The 25282-nt window shown below is 40.0% G+C and overlaps 1 protein-coding gene across 1 annotated transcript in view; it reads left to right on the top strand.

The window, feature by feature from the left end:
- The window catches only part of HACD2 (3-hydroxyacyl-CoA dehydratase 2), a 90659-nt gene that overhangs the window by 56464 nt on the left and 8913 nt on the right, over positions 1-25282 (top strand). The window contains exons 4-5 of the mRNA XM_060099445.1: positions 3450-3538; positions 23416-23537. Of these exons, the coding sequence (XP_059955428.1) occupies positions 3450-3538; positions 23416-23537 (211 nt within the window). The remainder of the gene's footprint in view (positions 1-3449; positions 3539-23415; positions 23538-25282) is intronic.

Genomic DNA, 25282 nt, shown 5'->3' on the forward strand with positions numbered 1-25282 from the left:
AAAGGCTGTGCCTCTATTACAAGTGAATAAATTGACATTTTGGTTTATTAACTAGGATTTGACTAATGAGTCAGTCTCCCAGGAGCCTAGTTCTTGTTCGTGAGTGGCATAAAATTAGATTTTTGAACTTGGAAATCTGAGGTCCAGATCCTGGACTTTTTTGATCCCTACCCAAGTATAGCAGCAACCCTGGAGCACTGCTCAGACTGTTAGCAGTCTAGCCCATTGTTTCAGTGGTAAAAAAAAGAAAGAGCAGAAATAAAAGGAAAAAAAAATCATGTTTTTATGTGATGAGCTGGTCTTTGAGTTAAAAAAAAAAAAGAAGCTAGAAAGAGTAGTGATCTTTCCTTGAGTGGCAAGTGCTTATTAATAACTCATTTAAGAAAACTTTTTGTTTGTCAATCTTTTTTAGTTTTTCTTATTTGAAATGCGATCTGGCTAAGTATATACACTTAATGTTTGACTCACTAATTAGCCTCTTTGGCAGTATTACATATTATATCATCAGGCTCTGTACTTCATTCGTACATATTTTAATTTTTTTTTATTTATTATTTTTTTTGCGGTACGCGGGCCTCTCACTGCTGCAGCCTCTCCCGTTGCGGAGCACAGGCTCCGGACGCGCAGGCTCAGCGGCCATGGCTCATGGGCCCAGCCGCTCTGCGGCATGTGGGATCCTCCCGGACCGGGGCATGAACCTGTGTCCCCTGCATCGGCAGGCGGACTCTCAACCACTGTGCCACCAGGGAAGCCCATTCGTACATATTTTTAAATAAAAGGTTTATTCACATATCATTCAATTCATTCATTTAGAATGTACAGTTCAGTATTTACAGTTATGCAACCATCACGATAATCAACTTTAGAACATTTTCATCACCCCAAAAAGAAACCCTGTACCTATTGGCAGTCACTCTCCATTTTCTTCTTAACTTTCCAGTCCCAGGTCACCACTAATCTACTTTCTGTCTCTATAATTTTGCCTACTCTGGACATTTCATGTAAATTGAATGATACAGCATGTAATCTTTTGTAACTGGCTTCCTCACTCAGCATAATGCTTTAAGGTTCATTAATATTGTAGCATGTATCATTACTTCATTTTCTTTTATTTATTATTTATTACTTTTTATTTATTTTATTTCTAATGTCCCATTGTATGACTTTGCCACATTTTATTTATCCATTCATCTGTTGATGGACATTTTTAATATTTCCACTTTTTGGCTAATATGAATACCACCACAAACATTCATGTACAAGTTTTTGTGTGGGCATATGTTTTCATTTCTCTTGGGTATATATATTCCTAGGAGTGGAATTGCTGGGTCATAGGGTAATTCTGTATTTAACATTTTGAGGCAGACTGTTTTCTAGAGTGTCTGCACCATTTTCTAATCCAATCAGCAATGCACGAGGGTTCCAACTTCTCCACATCCTCACCACCACTTGTTATCATCTGTCTTTTTAATGATAGCAATCCTAGTGGGCGTGAAGTGGATCTCATTATGATTTGAATTTGCATTTCCCTAATGATGCTGAGCACCTTTTCATGTGCTTATTGACCATTTGCATATTTTCTTTGGAAAAATATCTATCCAAATTGTTTGCCATTTTTAGATGGGGTAGTTTTTTTTTATTGTTGAATTATGAGTTCTTTATATATTTTGTATATATTTCCTTATTATATATATTTGTAGATATTTTCTCCTATCTGGGGGTTTTCTTTTCACTTTCTTGATGGTGTCCTTTGAAGCACATACGTTTTTAATTTTGATAAAACCCCCTTTTTTTTTCTTGTGCTTTTGGTATCATATCTAATAAACCATTGCCTAATCCAAGGTTACAAAATTTACATCTATGTAAATAACTCTATTCCAAGAGTTTTATAATTTTACCTCTTACATTTAGGTCTTTGATCCGTCTTGAGTAACTTTTTATATATGGTGTAAGAAAGTATCCCAGCTCCATTCTTTGGCATGTAGATATCCAATTGTCCCAGCACTATTTGTTGAAAAGATAAATATTTTTCCATTGACTTGTCTTGGCACCCTTGTTGAAAATCAAGTGACTGTAAATGTGAGGGTTTATTTCTGGACTCTCAGTTCTATTCCATTGATTTATATGTCCATACATTTATAATTTTCTTTTATTCATTCTACAAAGGTTTATTGAGCATCTTTATATGCCAAGCATTGTGCTTGACATGTCCATTTTACTTGCTTTTGAGAACCAAACCCTACCTCTTCAAAGCCCAGATCTTCTTTAAAGCTCATTCTAAGATATAATTTTCTTTCATAGCCAAACCTATGGAGCTTTATATGATTTGCACATGGTCTTTTGGCAAGTTGTAGTTTGTCCAACTATATAAATGTCTAGAAATCTGAGTGTATTTTAGAGGGCTTAGAAGAATGAAAATTGATCAGGGATAGTCCACTGAATGTATTGAAGATGAGGTTAGTTTTAAAGCGGAAGAAGAATTTACAACCCGTGATGAGGAGTTCCTGGCAGGTGTGGAGTTGCCCACGTGCAACTTGACAGGTCCAGAAAGTTGGTAAGTCTAGTTGCTGGTAGCAGTAAGACCAGTGAGAAATGGTGGAGGGGCTACTGGACTGCATACCCATAATTCTGCTTCCAGATTTTATTTTTGTAGCAGTTCCTTGCCAGTGTAAAGTTAACAAAGATAGGAGAATGTTTTCAGATAATGAGTTATTGCTGGGTTTAAGATGAATTAAAGGAGGGAAGAATTTTATATAATGGTGGTGGCTGGTCTCTAGGTTGTGGTTGTAGGAACTGAAGGGAGAAGCCAAAGAAATGTAAACTTAGCAGAACTTGATGATTATCTAAAATAACTAAACATGATTCCAGTGTTATAACTTGAGAACATTGGGAAGATACTTGTACCAATGCTTACTGTTAAGAACAAGGTAAGAAGAAATGGTATATAAACTTTGATTTTGTCCACTTGTTGGCAGAATCTTCAAGTGGGTTATAAAATGCCAACTTAACCATTAGGTAGTATATCATATCAAGTCTGATATCCAGGAGCTTCCAATATTCCAGTGACACACATACCATTGATTTTCCTTCCGTAGTTGCCTGTTCATTTTTGAAACGCATATTGTAAAAGAAACTTTCAATGTCTAATTTTAAAGGTTAAGCAGTGGTTTTATTTTCTCTACCTGTATAAGTGGTTTTGAAAGACCTACGAAAGGTACCTAGATTCTGTGGTTTGCTATTGCCATTAACAATTTTATTGTTTTGAGGGAGGAAAAATGTTTTAATATTGACTACATAGAAAAACATAGTCTATATAGCAATGTAGATAAGTTTCAGTTGCTCATGATAGTTTTGGCTTTAAACATTAAAATTTGGATGTTTTAGAAAATCGATTACATTTTGGAACTTAGTACAATACATTTATTTACCCATCCTAAAATTTCTTTCAGGAATTGTTCCATCTTCTGTTGTCCTGACTTCTTTCCAGGTGATGTCAAGAGTTTTTTTAATATGGGCAGTAACACATAGCGTCAAAGAGGTAAGTGTTTAAATTGACAAAAATAAAATACTATCAGCTTTAACAAACGTTAGTCAACTTTTCTTTCTCACATGTGTTTTATGGCTAAAGCTGGAACTCCAGGTCATATCATTATAGCCCAGATAAAAATCCCTTGTACTGTAGGAATTGGGTTACTAGTGGGAAACATACCCCAAATATGCAGTGTTGTAAAGAGAAGACTTACACAAAGTCCTGAAATCTCAGTTCCCTTGGAGATTTGGCTGGTATGGATGTGGTCTGCACCTCAGTTATATTTTTCTGCTTTCTTGTTTGGATCCAGCACCATAAACTCTGGACATCTTCATCCTTGTAGTGGGACCATTGTGGAAGTGAGGGACATTAATGCATTCCCAGAACAGTCCAATCTTTGTAGGACCAGGAGAAACAAACTTGTTTCCACCCAGCCGACCAGGGTTAATAGAATTCCCAAGTGTGCTGAGTCTAGTGGTTCTGGGAGGTCTGGGGTGGTGGATACTCGGGCAGGCCCAGGGATCTGTGGATACCCTCTGCTGGGGATCTGGGGTGGTGGATACCCTCTGCTGGGGGTCTGGGGTGGTGGATACCCGGGCAGGCCCAGGGATGCTTCTTGTAAGAACTGGAGGGAGAAAGATATCATTACCATGGGTGTAAATCCACAACTAAGCTTTCATTTTCTGGTATCAGGGAAGGGAATTGTTTTCCAGTATGTTTTGGCTTTTTAAAAGTCAGCTATTACTTGCTCATGTCATCGTGAGGAAGAGTACCTGTAGCCACCAAGAAGATTCATTTTTCAGTTTTCCAGTCCCGGTAACTTATCACCAGCAGTATTGGGTTCTTTAGCCTCATGAAATGTGCTAATCCATTAGCTTTATTACTCTGAAATCCCTGTCAAAACATTTTGTTTTTCAGGATTGACTTAGACAGTTTCATTTGTATTTTAACTAATGACTTTTTTATTGGCATATGATATACATACAGAAAAATGCACATAGCTAATGAGTTTTTAAGCAAAATTGACTAAGCTAAGTTATTGTTTTTGTTATAGATTCACAGACTTTTTCTTTTAAGCTCTTTCACTCCTTGAAGATGTCTGTCTACACTTTCTGTGTAGGAAGAATGTAAAACAATCTCATACTTTTACATGATCACTTTTAAGAGTAATCACATTTCTTAAAAAAAAAAAAAAAAAAAGTCAAAAACAGGCAAGTAAATCCTAATGTAGCATATTGCCCCTTGACCTCATTCTTAATTGTTTCTGGAGTAAGGAAAAGTTATTGTTTTCATTGGTTTCAAAGTTCTTTCTATAAATCATTGTTAACCTGTATTTCTTCCTCCTTTACTTCTGTGTATACACTCTGTCCTTTCCATTTTAACCAGCAACTCGAATTTTTAATTTCCCAATAGTCTTAAGTGACTTAAACATTCTTCCTAATATTAACTCATTTATATTCTTAAACAGGTAATTATGCACTTTGAATAATTAAATGAAGATAGAGTGTTTTCAGCTCTGGAGTGTTTAATCAGTTTGCCAGTAAAGTCAGACACTAGGTGTCCAGGAGCTAATGCTCCAGGTGGTGGGTTATTCATGGCCTCTGCTTCTCCTCTCCTCTGCTTCCATAACCACTCCTCTGCTTATTAGCACTTCTGGCGAATGGGGTGGTAGACAGGTAAATCAAAAATGATTACAGTTCAAATTAAGCAGTTGTTACCATTATTGCTGTTACCAACATTTGCCAGGATTTCCTGGGCAGAGCAGGAAGACAGCTTGGATTAGAAAGCTATTAAATGTCTCTGTGGATTACAGCTATATCGACCTGGCCATTGCCCTCAGTAACCTCCTGCCTGACAGATGCACAGACTTGACATTTAACAGATGGTTTCACAGGTAGTGTCATATTTGAGCCTTACAGTAATTTAAGTTATATGCTTGTTAGATTTGCATATTCAAAATTGTTTCTCTGCAACCAAACTTACACAATTTCTACTATTGTTAACATATCATTTTCTTAGGAATGTAGTAAATTTTGTCTTTCTGTCACCTCTTGGGTCCTCTTCTATTCACATATACCCTGCTGATTAATTGACTTACTCCTTTCTCACGTAAATAGTATTTGCTGTTCCAAGATCACACTTCTTTTCTCCTCATTCCCCTTTTCTTTGAAAAGAACCCATTCATTGTTTTGTTTATGGCAGTAGATTCCCTCCTGGCCAACCCCAAGTTGCTAATAGCTAATTTGAAAACCTGTTGCTGTGGCATTTCAGAGGCCAGTCTGCTGTCTGTGACCTGTTCCTCACCCCCTTCTCTTGGCCAAAGGCTATTTTTCCTGCCGTAGAGTTTCATGTTAGCTATAATTCAGTTGGTTCTATACAACATTACATACAACTTCCCTGTTAAACTTCCATTCTTCTGTTTTACTGAAACATCTTTAAAATATCTCTTTTCTTTATATCCAGCTTTGTTTATTTTAATGGTGGGAATCACATAACTAATGCATAGGGAAATTGACCTCAGAAATAACTGCTTCATAAAATATATATCACTGTCTCATAGTAATGTTCAAATTCTTTTCACAGTACTCTACTTTCATTCTCAATTTGTTTTTACATCATATTTCCCTTTAAAGTGGACACAGATTCTTCATTTTCATAGCATTACATTTGGATTTGGACTCTTGTTCCACCCTCTCTGGCCTGCTTATATTTTCTATGCTCATTCCCCTTGTTTTCTGTAATTGTACATGATGTACTAAGGTATAGCCTGTATACCTTTTAAGACTAGATACTACTTTTTTCATATTTGAGGTATATTTTCTTTTAAGATGCCCTTTAGGACATGCATCCTTACTTGTCATTATAATTCTTTACTGCGTGGAATGCTAGTCACATAGATGTCACCAGGTATATCATAGAACTAAAAGGTGATCAGATGGTTTTCTTTTATGATGTATAAGGACCCACCATCACTAGCAGGACACCTTGATGAGCAGGATATTAAAGAAAAAATGTCTCTATGCTCAAAAGCTTTTTCTTGACCTAACATAGCAAATAACCTTCCCACTTCTTTCCTTTTAAAAGGACTTTTTATATAAGCAAAGTAAAACTTCTGATAAAACAGACAAGCTCAGGGTGGGACATAGGGTTTGAGGGATACAGGAGGGAATCAGAAATTCTAGCTAACCTGTCTCCTTTCCAGTTTTCCCACCTGACCTCCAGGACTGAACTGGCTTCCTCCCCATTCCTTAGCCAGGCTGGCCACTGCTACTGCCACATCAGGCCTCTATGGGCATTTGTTCCCCTCACGCTCTGTTTGGGTCTGTGTCTTTGTCTCCTCATTGAACTGAAAAAAGATTGACAGTTTTCAGAGTGAATTGCAGTGGGTGATGCCACCTTCTGTCCCTCACTATGACCCCCCTTCAGAAACAGACAAGTCCACAGGGCACATATTCTTCCTTGTCCAAAAGTAGCTGAGCCAAACCCCAGATTCCTGGACACACAGGTAGGCCACTGTCCCTTTTCCTGGCCCAGCCCTCTTTGGAGAAGCCCACACACATCCTCTCCGGAGTTCTTAGTGTAAGATCGCCATGTTCTCGGAGCAGAAGTCCCAGGGCATGGGCAGCGGTTGAGTAAGAAGTTGCTGGGCTCTCGCTGTGACTTTAGCCTAAGTGCAACAAACACCTTCGACACTTTACTAGTGGTAATTTGTGTAAAATAGACTATAGTCTGGAGTGCTGAGTCTTCTCTCCTTTCTTCCTCACCCTTTGCCACCACTGGAGAAAAGGGTGTTTGCCCACATTCCTTTGGAGTGTTCTGTAAATTCTCCTGATTTCACCAGTCAGCTGTTTCCCACTTCTTTCTGGCATGCCACTGGGCTTTGTAACACTTAATCTGCCATCTTTGCTAACTTCTCAGCAAGATGCCTACGAAAAGCTTGCCATCAGTGTTTAAGAAAGTTAGTAACCTCCAGTTCTTTACCATTATGCTGTTTTTTTGTTGTTTGATGCACTACAGTTTACAGAGGGCTTTATTAAGATATGTTGTAATTATTCACTCTTGACAACTGTCTCTTGAGGTAGGTTGTAGTCTCCATTTCAAGCTTGGAAGCTAGAGAGGCAAGTGACTGTCTGTCAAATGGCAGAGTTGAAAAGCAGACTTCTGAATTCACAGTCTTCCTACTGCATCAGAGCTTGCTCTCTCACCAGTTAGAAATGAGATGTAAACACATCCTTATTTCTGTGTGCTAACCATACTTTCTTTATCCCGTGTGGAGTTGAAAACCCCCATCCCAGACCCAGAAGCATTTTTCCTCTTCAGCGGTTCTGTCATACCACATGCATAGGATTCTCCACTCAGATGGTTTACATGTGAAATGTACAAATCAACTGTAGGCCCTGGGTGCTTGTCTGCAACACTTTGCCCATGTGCTTCTCTGGTTTTTTAGTGCTCATTTTAGGACAATCTGATTAAATCTCTCCAATTAATTGGCCTTTCTCCTTGAAAGTTCCAAGACTATTTTTCATACTGGGGTTTATGGACTATTTGGAACAGAATTACCAGAAAGCTTCTTAAAAATGCACTTTCCAGGTCCTGCCCCACATTTGATACAGAATGTTGGGGAGTGGAGACAGAGAATCATCACTGTTATTAAGCTCCTTGGATAATTTGATGAATTCTAAGGTTTGAGAAATGCTCTAAGAAACTGTAGTGTTGTGCTATAATTTTATTTGCCCTTCTTTTTTCTTGATTTTACTTCCCATTTCTGCTTAGTTTCCTCGAGACCTAACCAAATTTCACCATCTCTGTCCCAAATCTGAGAGCCATAGTCTCATTCTTAGAGAATGAAAGCCTGGAGTTCCCTTACCCAGCTAAGTGGAGGGACTGTGGAGTTTCTGGTGCCTTCTCCAAAATCTAGTGTCTGTGGAGCTGAGGGTCACTTGCATGTAAGAGGAAGCTTGAAGGGCCCACCTTGAAGTCAGAGGCAGATTTGAAACCATGGCATTAAAGAAGCTAAAGCATCATTTGTCTGGGGGGCAGTTGGAGGGAAGGGCTCCATCCTGGGCAGGTGCTTCTTGTTGCCTGGCCAACGCCACCAGGTAGATCATATATGATTCCAGGTAGATCGTTATCGTTTCCACCCAAGGAAATACTGCACAAACATCTCTCTTCTTCGGTTTTCTCAAGAAATGTCATCTTCCTTGGACACTTTTGTTATTTTCTAGGTAAGTCAAACTCAGTATTCTAGAACATGGAGGCTTAACAGCCATAATTTTCATGAGGAGTTGGTGAGTGTGCACTTCGACACTTACCCTGTGGCTTAGGACAAAGCACTTCAACTTTCTGAGCCTTGTTTTTCTCATCTGTGACATGGTAATACTGGTATCTGTCCTGCTCATTTCACAGGGTTTTTGTGGAGATTAACTGAGAGGGATACATGAAAACAAGGCAGCAGTGTTTAGAAATCAAGGTCTCTAGCATGCAGTTTTTTGCTGAGCAGCTTCTGAAACCCCTTATAAAGCAGTTTCACTTCAGAAGGATTGCTACTTCCTTCATAGATGCCACACAGTTTTTTTTTTTCTTCCTCTTTTCCGCTCCTTTTTCACTCTTGTGGAAGCTAAAGGACTACGTACAGTGGTATCCTCGATACTCCACGATCCTTTTCCTGGAGGGTACTCCACGATCCTTTTCCTGTTGTGTTGCATTATAGGTTTTCCTTCTCTGCTGGGTCCTCCAGCTGGGTTCGCGGTGCGCTCGTGCTCTTGCTGCCTCTTGAGGTTGCTTCTCTCGTTAGCATGTTTCCTGTGGCTGCACATGCTCCTTGATGGCCATCCATGAACATGGGCTTTCGGTTAGGCAGGAGGGGCACCTTCTTATCCATATCATTCAGATGAGGAGCTGAGAGGCTGCATCTGGGGCACGTTGTTCCCTCCTTGGGTACTGTGCTTGGACCAGAAGCCACGCCACTGTCTTCTAGCCCAGGCCGTTTCCACAGTGACGTTCCATCTCAGTTAGCAAAGGACACTGGGATACATTCAGTATCTTTTGGCCCCTTGAGTGCTAAATGTCTCAAGTTCTCCACCCTACTCCATCTATTCCCTTACTTGCTATTTTAAATATTTCTGTAGGTGGATTTGCATCACCTTCACTTTTAAAATTAGCACCTCTCCTAAAGGTAGAAAACCTCATTATTTGACTGTTAATCAGACACTGTCAGACTTTAGACAACTCCAAGACAGATGTAGCAGTACTTTAATGCCACTTCCGCATCTGTTAATAATGGACACTTAAAGATAGTGTTACTTTTCTCAAGGCTGGATGGTTCGCTTTGACATTAAATATATTTAGCGTAGGTGATTTTGGCAAAATCAGGTTGTCTGTTTTTCTCTCAGTGTTTTTCTGTACCTTTCCAACATTTTCTTGAACCGTGTATAAAAATTTTATTTCAAAATATTGCAAAATATTTAGATCCTTTTGGGTTCAGTGTAGGTTCACGTCTGATGTTCGATGTTGCATCTTTCTCCCATTGTCTTAGTTCTTTGGTAGTCCTTGGAAAACTTCAGCGGCACTCCTTTGTTCAAAATGTATTATGCTCTGTTCGTTGATAATTAAGTCAGTTGTGTTTAAAATAAAATAAAACATCTTAAACCATCCAAGCGAGTGTTACCACTACATCCTACAAGAACATAGCCCCAACAAAATCAGGAGATCAGTTTCATTTGTGTTTAATGTTAATCTTTTTCTCCTCTTGGCTCTCCTCCCCTGCACCCTCCTTCATTGGTGACCCTGCCCCACAAACACCCTCACACTTGAAGTTTCTCGGGACCTTTTCTTTTGCTTTCTTACCCCAAGGGCCAAATCTGACATCGTCCATTCCCATTCCTCAATTCTGGCACGAGAGGGAGCAGGTAAACCAGACAAACTCCCTGGAAGATTGCACGGTTATCTTCATTTGGGGGAATGTCATTCAGGGCAGGAAGGGCCAGGGCCTGACCTGTCAGCTCCAAAGGAAAGTGCCCCACTCTGTGAGGTTCCTCTGGGACTCAAAGCCAGACCTGCCCCAGCCTGCCCAGTCCAGACTGCCCTGCAGGTGGCCAGGCCTTTCAGGCCTGAGCACTATTGGCTCCTTCCTTTCCCTCTGCCCCAGAACTTCCAGATCTTGGGTTTCCCAGTGCATTTACAGTTCAGTTAGTCTTTTAAAATATTATGCTAAACCCCTCCCCCATTTAATTGATATTCTGGATGTGTCAGTGGCGTCTCCTACTTTGCTCCTAATTTTTTCCCTTCTGTTTCTGATAATGAAATTTCTGACACAGAAGCTCATTGTTGGAATGAGTCCTCTTCAAGCATAAGACATTTTCATACTATTGGGTAGTATCTTAATATATGTAATTGCTGCTACTTAGAAATAGTAGGAAGCCCGTTTAGAGCCAAATCTGGATACTTGGAGTCCTGAGATTAACAAAGATGTTTGACTTTGGGCGCTAGGAAACTGTCATGGAATAGGAATGAGAATGATGAAAGAAAAAGAAAGGTTACCTTGCGTGTAAAATAGTAGTTTCCCAAAGAAGCACCTGAGATGAGATTTACAGGCTGGGAGCCTAAGTGGTTTCAGCTTCGGTTGTATGTCATCAGCTTGAGTTGAAGAATAAATAATGCAGGGAAGTAAGCCTGTGTCATAGAAGTGCGCTGTCAAGTTGTACTGTCAGTGGAGAGTTACCAATAAGTGAATTTGACACTCAAACCAGTTTTCATCCATGGTTTGAAAGTGAAGTGAATTCAGATGTTTATTTCAAGCCAAAAAGGGTAACTTTTTGGTCCCATATAGTGATAGAAATATGTTGGTTACGGGCATTTTTCTTTTGGGTATTTCCTCTATCCCAGGACTGTACAAAGGAACTTTTGGTGATGGCAGAAATGTTCTGTGTCTGTGCTGTTCGATATAGTAGCTACTAGTTGTATGTGAACACATATTGAACCCTTAAAATGAAGTTAGAGTGAATGAGGAACTGAATTTTAATGTAATTTAATTTTAAATGGCCACATGTGACTGGAGTTTACTGTATCGGACGGTGTAGCTGTAGTTGTTCAGTGTAATATTATTTACCATTCTCTTTATTTCAGTCAATTAGGTTCCATATATTTTATCTCATATGTGCATGACTGTGTGATTAAAAAAAAAAAAAAAGGGCTTCCCTGGTGGCGCAGTGGTTGACAGTGAGCCTGCCAATGCAGGGGACACGGGTTCGTGCCCCGGTCCGTGAGGATCCCACATGCCGCAAAGTGGCTGGGCCCGTGAGCCATGGCCGCTGAGCCTGCAAGTCCGGAGCCTGTGCTCCGCAATGGGAGAGGCCACAACAGTGAGAGGCCCACGTACCGGAAAAAAAAAAAAAAAGAAGAAGCCAAAGGAAATTTATATGGTATACTTGGTATGCTGTGTTCTTTAAATACGGAGATTTTTTGTTTAGTACTCTAGATTAAATTGTCGTAAAAATCCTGATTGCAGGTGTGGGAAAGAGTGTGGATGGTATTCTCATCTTTTGCAGAGGTAGCAGTTGACTAACTGGTGAGGCAGGAGGCCATATAGACCCTACTTTTCAGAGCCCTGCAGTTTGGCCTTTGCAGTGGATTCACCATGCTAACATGTCCCACATTTGCCTTTGTTGAAAACCATTTCACAGGCCTTTTCTCTCCTCTTTGAGTTCAAAGATACCATAGAAGAAATATAGTCAACATTATGATCCCAGTGAGCTCAGAGATCCTCATTTCACACTGTAAAAGTGAGCTGGTGGCATACGTCGTGAGCAGCGCTAAAATATGTCAGCAAAGTCAAGGAAAGTTAAAAATTATTAGCTATAAACTGCTTTTAAACAGGTGTGCTCCACAGTATAATGAGTGGCATTTTTAAAGCATTGATAAATATTCATTGGAAAACTTTTTTAATATGTAGGAGGAGGAACTGTCTCTTAAATTATCTGCTCCTTTGCCAAATCGGTCCTTTATATGCTGTAGCTTTTTCAGTATGACTGTATTTTCAGCACAAATATGGAGAATCAGGTAACTTAATTAAAAATATATAAATTGACAAGAATACCAGTACGTTCAGTCTCCTGACAATTGACCTGCACAGTGAATGCAGCAGGTAACTGGTCTCAGTGGGAATCTTGAAGATGACAGGGGAACCTGAAGAAGTCATCCCTGTCCCCCTGCTCCTGTGAAATATATATGAAGTGTATTTCTATTGCTTCTGGGAAGAGGGTTCAATAACCTTTTTTACCTACCCATATCAAGAAGCCCTATATAGTCAAGAAGCTCTCATTTAAAAGCTGTGATGCATCATGGATAAAATAAAGCATATTACTAAGTCGTCTGCATTTTCCAGAGAGAGGACCCTTTTCCAGTCTGAAGTGACCCTGGTGCACTTTGGGAATTTGTAAGACGTGACTTGATACACATGTGTGGTTGTGTGTGGAAGCATGCTGAGGGTATGCTTGCATTTGGAAGGGAGGGAGGAGACTAATTATTAGGCTTGATGCATTAAAGACTTTTAACTTGTCTTTTCTTTAAATTGCTACCATAATCGTTTGTATTGCATCTTCTCCCCTTTACTATATTTTGCTCTGGCAAAAAAATTACCAGGATAACCAAAAACTCGATAATCATGCATCTCTTTTGCCTTCTGCATTGGTGCTGTCTTTTTAGGTCAAGTTTAGGGAATCTTTTATTGAGGTTACTGCTTCAAAGAAGTGTATGTTGAGAGCTTCAAGTGTAAAAACTCATCAAATTAACCAAGTTTTTATATACTACTTAATAGTTTTTAAAACTTTAGAGTTTTTCAAATAGTCATGTTACATTTGTGTAGCACTTTGCCATCTGTAGCAGAGCTTATCAGTTGGCACCAGATGTCTGTCCCACAGGTGGGTGTTAAAGAAAAGTTCAAGGAGAATATGATGACTAGAGAGTGTATATCATCTCAGAAGAAAGGCCGTGCTCACCTCAGCTAGTGATTGGCAAATCGATCGAGTGTTATGCAGTCGCTCTTTTAAGCAGAAGCAGAAATACAGATTTTTTTTTTTAATGTGAAATCTCTAACTTAAAAAACTGGCTCAACTATTTTTTAAAGCACTGTACAAACTCAAAATATCTGTGGACCAGGATCATGGGACATTGTTTTAATATTTATGCTCCAGGAGATGGTATTCATAGCCTTTGGAGGTTTTGTTTGTTTTCATTGAGGCCTTTGTTTTTATTTTCTGTCTTACTGACATTTTTGCAATTCTTAAACCATCATAGAACAAAAGAAGCTTGACATTTCAGAGTGTATATTGCCAATTTCATGTTCTTTTGACCATGTCAGTTACATTTCTGACAATGATCAATCCTGTTCCCTCTAGAGTGTTGGGTAGGCACACTAGGATGATACATTTAGAGGTCTGGGGTGGACAGTGGGGTGAGTATGCCCCAGCTTTCCCTATGGGGCCACAGTAACCTACTGCTGGGAATATTGTTCTCGAGCTGTCTTGCTGTAGTTAAAGGACTATTGCTTCGTAGAATACTTAGACTGTATTGGGTATATATGATCAAGGTGGGACTAATTATGACCTCATTCTGATGCAGTCCTCGTGCTTGAGTTTGGTTGAAGGAAATAGTTGCGTGAAAACTTTTCAGTTAATAATGTGCTCTTTGGAGGTGAGAAAATCAAACAGAACTCAGGAAGAACATTGGGAAAGGCTAGCAGCTGGTGAGATCCTTAGATATCCCAGAGTTGGTACAGGCTAATGCCTTTAACACTTACCAACAGAAAGCAAAACAACAACAAACAAAATATTATCTTGGTAATTAATTAAGCCTAAGAGGCAGCCACCAGCCTGTACTGGGTCTCAGCAGTGGCTAGCATAGATAATAGAAACTTAATACAGATTTGTTGAATTGAATTTTTCTTTCATGGAATAATAGTAATAACTGCTGTATATTAAATGGCTAGCATTTTACTAAGCATTTCATAGGTTTTTCTGACTTCACATCAACCATGCAAAGGCAAATATTACCTCAGTTTCCATATGAGGAAGCTGAGGCTGGGAGAGATAGGATATGCAGCCTGGAAGCCTGGAGGTCTGTTTAATTCAAGAGGTGCAATGACTGGAGAAGAGGCTAGTTGTAGGAACCTGCCACTCTTCCTTCATGTTTCCCAGGAAATGGGCTGAGCAGATAGGAGCGTTAAAGTTGGACTAATGGGAACATATTAGCATTCAGACCTGCATGTCTGTCATAAATATAGAGTTGATCATGCATTGCTTGTTTACCGCATGCTTATACATTTTTCTCATTGCATGTTCAGAAAAGTTAATTTCACGACCAAAACTTGTTTTCGTAGGCCAAAACCTTTAACTAGGCCATCATCCATATCAAAAATTAGTCCTTAGTTATTGTGTTGTAATGGAAATAATTTTTTAACCAGTTCCCTTTGTCATTGTAGGTTAAGAAAAATCTATGTAGATGCACATTTTTTTCTCCTTTAAAGGAGAATATTAATATTATAACTTGCATTTTCCATAGAAAAGGAATATTATTTTCTGGTTTGTTTACCATGTACCCTATCATGGATTTTTAATAAACACTAAATCATGAAGGACACTTTACACATGAAATTGCCATGTGAAAAGACTAACGCTAATCCAGACATCTTTTTTTTTTAAACCACCACATGTCAATATTTATTACATTTCAGCTTCTTATCAAGGATGACATTCCTTTTAAGCAGATAACTAAGTGAGTTACATTTTTATTCAAAAAAGCTTCAGAAAGTTATGGAAAGGACCAGGATTGTCGTCAGAATTGTCCAGTGCCCCAGCCCAAACCTTCTGCTGACGTCACCATCCAGGCAGCAGCCCTGTGGCCTCACCCTCCCTGGGGAGCTGCCCTCCTCACCCAAGGCTGTTCCAACCAAGGCAGAGGACATGCAGGCCAGGCTGCAGATGGGTCAGAATACTCATTCAGTACCTTCTTTGCTCCGGTATTGTGCTAAGCACTAGGATGCATGGGAAGGAGAAATCACAGGTGCCACCCTTACAGGGCTTGCTCAGGAGCAGAACTGAGCAGTACGGTAGAGTGGGATAACTGACAAGGCAGGAAAGACAGGGTGCTGGCACCACGTCACGCTTCAGCTGCCCAGCTGTTTTAGCTCCTGAGGAACTGTTCTAGTCTCCCAGGCCCTGTTGTTCCTACTCACGGGGTGGTCTTGGGGATGCAATATGTTAATACATATAAAGCTTTTAGAACAGTGCCTGGCACTTAGTAAGTGCTCAATAAATGTTAGGTACATATTAGCTATAATGTAACCTAATCTTTTCCCAAAATTTTAGTGACAAATTTCTACACAACTGTGTTGAATTCTATGTCCTGAAGCAGAGATATAATTGACTTTTAAAAGAGATATAATTGACTTCACATAGGAATGAATTCTTTTATACTTATTAAAATGGTTTCGCAGTTAGCTGGTGAAAATTTAGACATAATTACTTTTACCATACTTAAGGAATAATTAGCCCTGCTAAATGGGAGTTATCATTATCTTAATCATCATTATTATCCTAATCTAAAGCATTTATTGAAAGTCTGATTTTGCTTTTTAAGTAAGCTAACCCCTTTTCAAAGCGAGGTTTTGGACCTGCCCTTGGGGTACTTACAGTGTAAGACAATAGTAATGCCAATACAAATTTAGGGTCAGCATTAAACCTGTTGTTCCTTCTCAAGTGTGCTCTTATTGGTAGTTTTTGTTATAAATGTTCTTATATCTCCTTTTATGGTTACATAGCCCGCCTCTTCCAGCAGATTTAGAGGCTTCATATCAAAAGCAATTTATAGAAACCAGATGATACTGTTTGCTTCTAATTATGTCCCCAAAGTGGTTGCTTAGTTCTCAGGTGATATTTTAAAATAATTTCTTTAGAAGTAATTTCAAATTTACAGAAAATTTGAACTAGAACAGTACAAAGAACTCTCATGTTTCCTTCATTCAGATTCCCCGACTACTGACATTTTACTACATTTGTTCCTATTCCTATCACCTATTCCTCTGTATTTATCTACCCGTTATCACTCGTTTTCTTCTGAACCTTGAGAGCAAGCTATACATGATGTCCTGTCACCCAAGTACATGTTTCATACACTCTCCTACATCACCTGCATAACAACCCTCCAGTCGGGAAGCCAAAACTGATACAATACTATCGTCCCATCCACAGGCCTCATTCAGATTTCACTAACTGTCTAAACTAAGTGTCCTTTTTTTTCCCTTTCTGGATGGCACATATTTACTAAGTATCTTCTACGCTCCAGGTATTGTGCTAAGCACCAGGATACACAGGGAAAGGAGAAACATGGTTGTTGCCATGTATACAATGAGTTGTCGGATCTCTTTAGACCCATCAGTCTAAGACTAAGAAGTCCTGATCTGTCTCTCATGTCCTTAACAGTTTTTTTGTTTTTTGTTTTTTTTTTGCGGTATGCGGGCCCCTCACTGCCGTGGCCTCCCCCACCGCGGAGCACAGGCTCCGGACGCGCAGGCTCCGGACGCGCAGGCCCAGCGGCCACGGCCCACGGGCCCAGCCGCTCCGCGGCATACGGGATCCTCCCAGACCGGGGCACGAACCCGCACCCCCTGCATCGGCAGGCGGACTCTCAACCACTTGCGCCACCAGGGAGGCCCCCTTAACAGTTTTAAAGAGTATAGGCCTTAATTTCCCTAGGGTGACCCTCAGCCTAGATCCATCCAGTGTTCCCTCATAACCAGTTCAAGCCATGCATTCTTGGCAGAAATACCAGAGACATGGTGCCATGCTCTTCTCAGGGTATCACATGAGGTGTGGCAGCACCATGACTATACCCATCCTCCCCCGGTGATGTTGACCTCAATCACCTGCTTCTGTTGGTGCCTGCCGGCTTTCTCCACCTGCAAGTCACCATTTTCCCTGTTTTATTGATCAGTATTTTTCGGGAAAGATTCCTGGTCTCTATCAACCACCTCTGTGATGGTTACCAAATGGTGACTCTCTACTTCCGTCATTTCTTTTCCATGTATTAGTTGGCATCCTACTGTAAGGAATAGCTTTCCCTTTCTCTCATTTATTCATTTATTTATTTTATTTATATCAGTTTGGACTTGTGAATTCCTATATAATCCAGTGGATTGTAATCTGTTATTTACTTTGATGCTAAAGGTGTCTGTGATTTGGTCAGAGGGAACCCTTTCTTCTTGTCCTTTTGACTTGTCTTCATCATTGTTTGAGCATTTCCTTACTTTCTGATAAAAAGATTTCCAGAATCATCTTGTACTTCCCCTGCCCCAGCCCTGGAATCAGCCATTATGCCAAGGAACCTGGTTCCTTTTAGTGGAGGATGGTATATTTAGGAACCAAGATCTGGTAGTTGAGGTGCTCCTCACTACTGGGATGTTATTGCCTCTTGGTCCTCTCAGTAGAGAAAGCTACTATATACATGTATGTATCAATGCATCTATATGCATATATACTCATACACATGTATATCTAAAAGTATTTACATCACTGTATGTGTATATGTGTATACACACACACACACATACATAAAATCATGAGCTCATACCAATTCCTCCAATTACAATTCAACATCTTGGTGTTCTTTCTAGCATTCTCCCTTCCATGTTTGTAAATACCTATTCCAACAGCGAGAAGTCCATTTTTTAATATATTGATTTATTTGCTCAGTTTACTTATTTACAACATGTAACTGATTTTCCAACCATACTAGCCATCTCTTACACCTACCATCTCTATGTCTCTCCCTCACCTCCCCATCCTCAATTGCAAGAGAGATGTTCTCCCCACAGCAACAGGGGAGTGTGTGTGTATGTCTAAAGCCCAAGAAGACAAGTCAGAACTGTTCAGAGTTTTGGGACAAGACCTGGATTCAACTTCTGTAAACCTCACTTTCCTCATCTGTAAAATGGGGATCCGAAGAGGTAATATATGTTAAAAAGTGCTTGGCAGGATAGTATGAGTTCAGTAACTATTAGGTATAATTATTTTTACTGCTATTGTGATCATAATTATTAAAAAGAGGTTATTACCCCCCAAAGTTAAAAATGGGCAAAAGACATTTCTCAAAAGAAGATACACATATGACCAATAAGCACATGAAAAAATGCTCAACATCTCTAGTCATTAGGGAAATGCATATCAAAACCACGACGAGATGCCACTTCATACTGTCAGGAAGAAAAAAGGAAAATAACAAGTGTTGGTGAAGATGTGAAAAAATTGGAACCTTTTTGCATAGTTGGTAGGAATGTAAAATGGTGCAGCCAATGTGGAAAACGGTTTGGTAGTTCCTCAAAAAGCTAAACATTGAATTACCATATGATCTAACAATTCCACTCCTAGGTATACCCAAAAGAATTGAAAACAGCTACTCAAATAGATATTTGTACACCCATGTTCACAGCAGCATTATTCCAATTGCCAGAAGGTGGAAGCAATACAGATGTTCATCAGTAGTTGAATCAGTAAACAAAATGTGGTATTTACGTACAATATAATATTCAATCTTAAAAAGGAGGGAAATTCTGATACGTGCCACAACATGGATAAACCTTGAAAATGTTATGCTAAATGAAAGAAGCCACACACAGAAGGACACATATTGCATGATTCCATTTAATTGAGGTACCTAGAATGAGCAAGTTCTTTTTTTTTTTAATTGAAGTATAGTTGATTTACAGTGTTGTGAAATGAGCAAGTTCTTAAAGACTAAAAGTAGAGTAGTGGTTACCAAGGGCTAGAGGGAGGGAGAAATGGAGAGATATTATTTAATGGGTACAGAGCTTGTTTGGGATGATGAAAAAGTTTGGAAATGGATGGCGGTGATAGTTGCACAGCATGGTGAATGTACTTAATGCCACTGAAATATACACTTAGAAATGATTAAAATGGTAAATTTTAAGTTATGTATATTTTATCACAAACATAAGGAGATTACTAAGATTTTAAGATGACATAACATGAAAAACTTGCCTATATGTATTCTTTTAAGACTACTTCCTTTTTCCATAACGTCCATTGGTTATAGATTGCCTCCCCCACCCCCCAGCAAAACACAACACAACACACACACACACACACACACACACACACACACACACACACACACACACGCAGAGTCTGCCGAAGGAAGGCTGAAGAATGATATTTGTAGAGGTTAACAGACAGGGAAAGTTGGGGGAGTCAAATGGATCTAAAACAGGGTTGACATGTAGCCTGCAATTTGTGATGGTTTTTACATTTTTTAAAGGGTGTAAAAAAACAACAAAAAAGAATACCTGACTAAGGCCACATATGGCACAAAGCCTAAAATATTTGCTATTTAGCCCTTTTTAGGAAAAGTTTGCCAACACCTGGTCTGAAATGATGCTTTGGACTGAATTGTGTCCCCCAAAATTCGTATGTGGAAACCCTAAGCCCCCCAGTGTTATGGTATTTGGAGGGGGGGCGTTTGGTAGGTGGTTGGGTTTAGATGAGGTTGTGAGGGTGGGATCTTCACAATGAGATTCATGCCTCTAAGGCACTAATATCCTTGCACATGATACCTTTTACATATTTTTAGAACTTGCCTCTCTCTCTCTCACGTACCATGTGAGAATGTGGTGATAAAGCAGCCAGCTGCAAGTCGGGAAGAGGGTCCTCACAAGGAAGCAAACTTGCTGGCACCCTGAGCTCGGACTTTTAAAACTGCGAGAAAATACATTTCTGTTGTTTGAGCCACCTAGACCATGGTATTTTATTATGGCAACCAGAGGAGACTGAGATAAACATACTGTTCACAGTTCTGCCAAGAACAGACTCTAGTTCTCACCTCCGAGATTTTACCAAAATTTCTTCTCTTCACAAATGAAAAGGGTATCGAGAAGAGGAAAGAACACCTACCAGAGAAAGCATGATCAGGGGATTTCTTTGAAATAACCAGAGGGGTAAGCAGTAGGTTCCAAAATGCTAAGAAGAATAGGGTTTCTACAATAGCGATTTTCTTATGTGGCACCATTTGTTTTTCTTTGAATGTAATAAAAATGACAGCTTTTCATGTACTGATACTCCCTGAGCCTTTTAAAGTCAAACAGATGATGCTATTTGTGTGTAAAGGTTTTTCTCTTGCACCCATTTGTTTCTCCAGCTTGAATTTCTATGTAAACTCCCTTGGCTAAATTGCACACGCCACCCACTCCCCACGTCTCCTCTCCCTTTGTAGAGCAGGGGGCTGAAACCTGCTTTCTACAGTGTGGAGGGTCCAACACGCAGCTCACCGCACCAGGCAAAGGAAGATTTCCTGGCCAGCCAGGCTGCCCCTGGCCCATTCCCCCGTTTGTGCCATGATGGTGAACATGCAGCTTTGAAACATGGCTTCAAGACATTTTTGGTCAACCTAGCCCAAACCTGCTCATTGATCTTACTGGTTTTAACTCATTCCATTCTACCCCTATTTTGTGTTATTGGATAATTATCTGCAAATTAGATAAGCTTGATCTCTGACTTTATGTGATCCCCTCCTTAACAACATGTTGTACTTCCTATTGATCTGAAGATATCATTTGTACAGAATGATCATTTTCCCCATCCTTAGTCTTCTTAAAATTGTGACATGGTCTTCACAGCTGGATTCTGGGAACAGACTGTTTTCACATTCATCCTGAGTCTGAGTTTGTTACAGTTCTTTTGTTTAAAGTCTAATGGGGTGGGGGTGGGGGGACAGTGAATCAAATAACCTGCAGGCTGGATCAGAGTGGGAGGCCCCGGGGGTGGGGGGGACTTCTTTGTTTGCTTTTCCCTTATTTGAAGGCCTCTAAGACTACCTAGAAACTAATATCAGGTATCAAAAAGCAGGCAGCTGATTATGATTGAATTGTTTTGCTTTACCAATATCTGTTGAGCTCCTACTTGTGAAAATCACAAAGAGCTTTTGGGAATCAAAAATGAATAAAGCATGCTCCCTGCTTTCAAGACGATTACAATGCAAAATATTAGAAGAACTCCCTGTTTAACCCAAAGGTCTTTAAGGAAGGCTTCAGCCCATAGCTGTAAAAACATATCTCCTTAAGATGAGGAGGATTACAAAGTCTATCAAAAAGCAAAGTGTGCTCTGAAATTATGTTTTAGTATAGATGGGTTTTAAGCAAGGATTTGGAGACAGACTGAAAAATGAAACATGAAAGCTTTAGAGGGGTTTAGCTTTTGCTTTACTTTGGCTAATATAAGAGTGCCAGGAAAACAAAAAGTACTCTTGCTCTTGACAGTATAAAATTCTTATTATTTTTAGAGAGTAGTAACTATGGATTTATGAAATTCTTTGTGAGAGCAATTTAGTTAATAGGTATGTAAATGACTACTTATTTCATTGTGTAGGTGGATCGCTCCACGTACACTTTCTGAGGAAGAATGTAAGTGCTAAATTAACATTGCAAATGCAGAGAAGCAAAAGTTAAGGTTAGAATGAATGCCATACCTTTGTTGTATTAGATGTTAGGAATAAGACAGAGACATCCATCTTGTAATTGAAATTTGTTTGATTTCCTCAGTGGAATTTCTTATTCACATCCAACTCTCTAACTGCTCTTTTCGGATGTAAGAAAATATAAGTGAATCGGTGTGGAAGGTTGTTTCTTATTATTGGTTTCCAAGTGCCAAGGATCATCATAACTTAGCTGGGGTGGGAAGAGGGGGTGCTGAAAGTTAATACCACGGTAATACATTTTCATGCAAGATTTGCAGTCTAAGGCATCTAGTGAGAACATCCCCTAAAAAACATACCTAAGGAGCTCTGTTTAAAATATATTGTTTTGGGGACTTCCCTGGTGGTCCAGTGGTTAAGACTCCACACTCCCAATGCAGGGGGCCCGGGTTCGATCCCTGATCGGGGAACTAAGATGCCACATGCCGCAACTAGAGAGCCCACATGCTGCAACTACTGAGCCCGTGCACTCTACAGCCCATGCACCACAACTAGAGAAGCCCACACACCACAACGAAGACCCAGCGTGCCAAAATAAATTAATTGATTAATTAATTTTTTAAAAAAGTTTAAAAAAAATATATATATATATATTGTTTTTTTCAGCATGAAAACAACTTCAGGGGAGGCTAAGTATTCCAAAGCTCTTCTGGCTTTAGCCACCTCCTGTGATCAGCATGGAAGCTTCTGTAATCCTTGAGTTAAACCAGGCCTCATGGCGGGGGGGGAGGCGGGCAGAAGTCACCAGTGGGAGAGAATAAGTGGGCCCTGCCTCGTAGCTGGTCTCCAGCCTCCTCACGTGAATTCATCCTGCCCAGGGAATTAGCTTCAGTTGTGTTTTAATCATTATATTGCCCTTCTTTGAAACTTCCTTGGATTCCAAGTTGTCATGCAAAGCAAATTAAAATTCTTGTTAATGGAACCCAAGGTTTCCACCAATTCACCCTTCTGCTATCTTACCTAACCATTCTTGGCTTCCACTAACGCCAGTTCACATTCTCCACATCAGGTCAGCAAACGAACATGCAGAAACTCACTCATCGTGTTTGTTTCTCCCTGTGGGCTACAGCTCATATAATTCCCCCTCCCTGTCTGTCTTACTCGTCAGTAAGCCGAATTCCTTCTCACTTGGCTCTACACAATTGTTGTCATAGGCATGCATGTGTTCCTTTATGTGGTAAGCTCTTTCTGTGCTGTGCTATGGCCATTGAGGTAAACACCAGGGGCTGTGTCAACTTCTTCAACCCACCAGCTCTGTAAGGGGGTGAGGGACTCGGCTTCCCACATGGTGAGTGCTTCTTTGTTAAGATGTTTTATGTGTTTGCTTTTGCTTTTGTCTTCCTTTTCTACAGGTACAGAGTGAAGACAGTGTCCTCCTGTTTGTTATTGCCTGGACAATCACAGAAATTATCCGTTACTCCTTTTATACATTCAGTCTATTAAACCATCTGCCTTACCTCATCAAATGGGCCAGGTAAAGAAGTACAGGGAATGAAGACTAACTTTTGAAGTGATCTATCACTGTATTTTTCCTTTATTGCCTAAATACTATTTTTTATTTCTAAAAATAAAATTGTGAGAATTCCCTGGTGGTTCAGTGCTTAGGACTTGGTACTTTCACTGCTGTGGGCCTGGGTTTGATCCCTGGTCGGGGAACTAGGATCCTGCAACCTGCCCGGTGTGGCCAATAAATTGTGTGAGATGGGTTAGGTAGAAATCTGGTCTGTAGATTTCATCAGAATAAGTGACTGTACATAACTTTGATTAATAGAAACACTTTAAAATTTTTTATCTCTACTTATTTCCTTGGGATCAGTTCTTTTCAGTTAAATTATTCAAAAGAGATTTGATATACCATCCCTTTTTTGTCCATAGAAAATTTTACTGATGAGCTTCTGCCATTTTGATGGATTTTGGACCAAGTCCAATTCTTGTCTCAATTTTGCCAAGATAACTCTTAAATTACTTTTTAATTAATAACAAATGTTACATGGCAGTTTTAGCATATTATCAGTTTAGTTTGCTTTGGTTATTTTTAGCAGTAATATTTGTTATGAATTGTATAAAAGGCTGATAGTTCATCTAATTATCTGAACTAATGTGTGACACAGTTGTGAGCAGTTTTCTGAGTTAGAAATGACTACAGGAAGGAGTGACAAAGCCTAAGGATCAAAATTATCCTTGGGGGGCTTCCCTGGTGGCGCAGTGGTTGAGAGTCCGCCTGCCGATGCAGGGGACACGGGTTCATGCCCCGGTCCAGGAAGATCCCACATGCCACGGAGCGACTGGGCCCGTGAGCCATGGCCGCTGAGCCTGCGCGTCCGGAGCCTGTGCTCCGCAACAGGAGAGGCCACAACAGTGAGAGGCCCGCGTACCGCAAAAAAAAAAAAAAAAAAAAAAAAAAAAAATCATCCTTGGGGCCAAAGTTCCTCATTTCATAAAAGGAAAATGATGGTTCCTAGACAATTTATGAGTCTAGTGATTAAACAGAGACATAAACCAAATGCCTCCAACATTTCAAGCATGTGAACTTCTTTTTCTTTTCTTTTTTTTCAATAAACATTTATATTAGGAAAAAGGGAGAATGGGAAAAATATAGCAGTTTCTAACCAAGCTGGGCAGACTTGTGAAAGCTGTCTATCCTGGTTATAGGGAAAGTTTATTGACCAAACCCTGATTTTACAATTAGAGAAAGATTCTTTTGTCCATTGTCTTCTGTGGCCCATGGAAGAGTCTTCCTTTTCCACCATCCTCCTCAGCATGGCTGAAGGTAGCAATGGAGAACATGTCTTTCTTTTGTCACAGATTTCTCGGCACAATTCCTGTACCTGGACATTTAGAGCCCAGTATTTATTGTCAGCCACAAACAGCCAAAGGCTTTTTAAAATCTGAGCTGATGATTTCTTTAGCAATACTTATACCTCAGAATGGCTTCCAGTTAGTTCCATTGGATGAACCTCTCTGAATTGTTGTGGTTTGTTTGTTTGTTTGTTTGTTTTGCGGTACGCGGGTCTCTCACTGTTGTGGCTTCTCCCGTTGCGGAGCACAGGCTCCGGACACGCAGGCTCAGTGGCCATGGCTCATGGGCCCAGCTGCTCCGCGGCATGTGGGATCTTCCCAGACCGGGGCACGAACCCGTGTCCGCTGCATCGGCAGGCAGACTCTCAACCACTGCACCACCAGGGAAGCCCTCTGAATTGTTTTTGAAACCTGAGGAAC

This window comes from Mesoplodon densirostris, chromosome 5, assembly GCF_025265405.1.
Source record: "Mesoplodon densirostris isolate mMesDen1 chromosome 5, mMesDen1 primary haplotype, whole genome shotgun sequence".
NCBI lineage: Eukaryota > Metazoa > Chordata > Mammalia > Artiodactyla > Ziphiidae > Mesoplodon > Mesoplodon densirostris.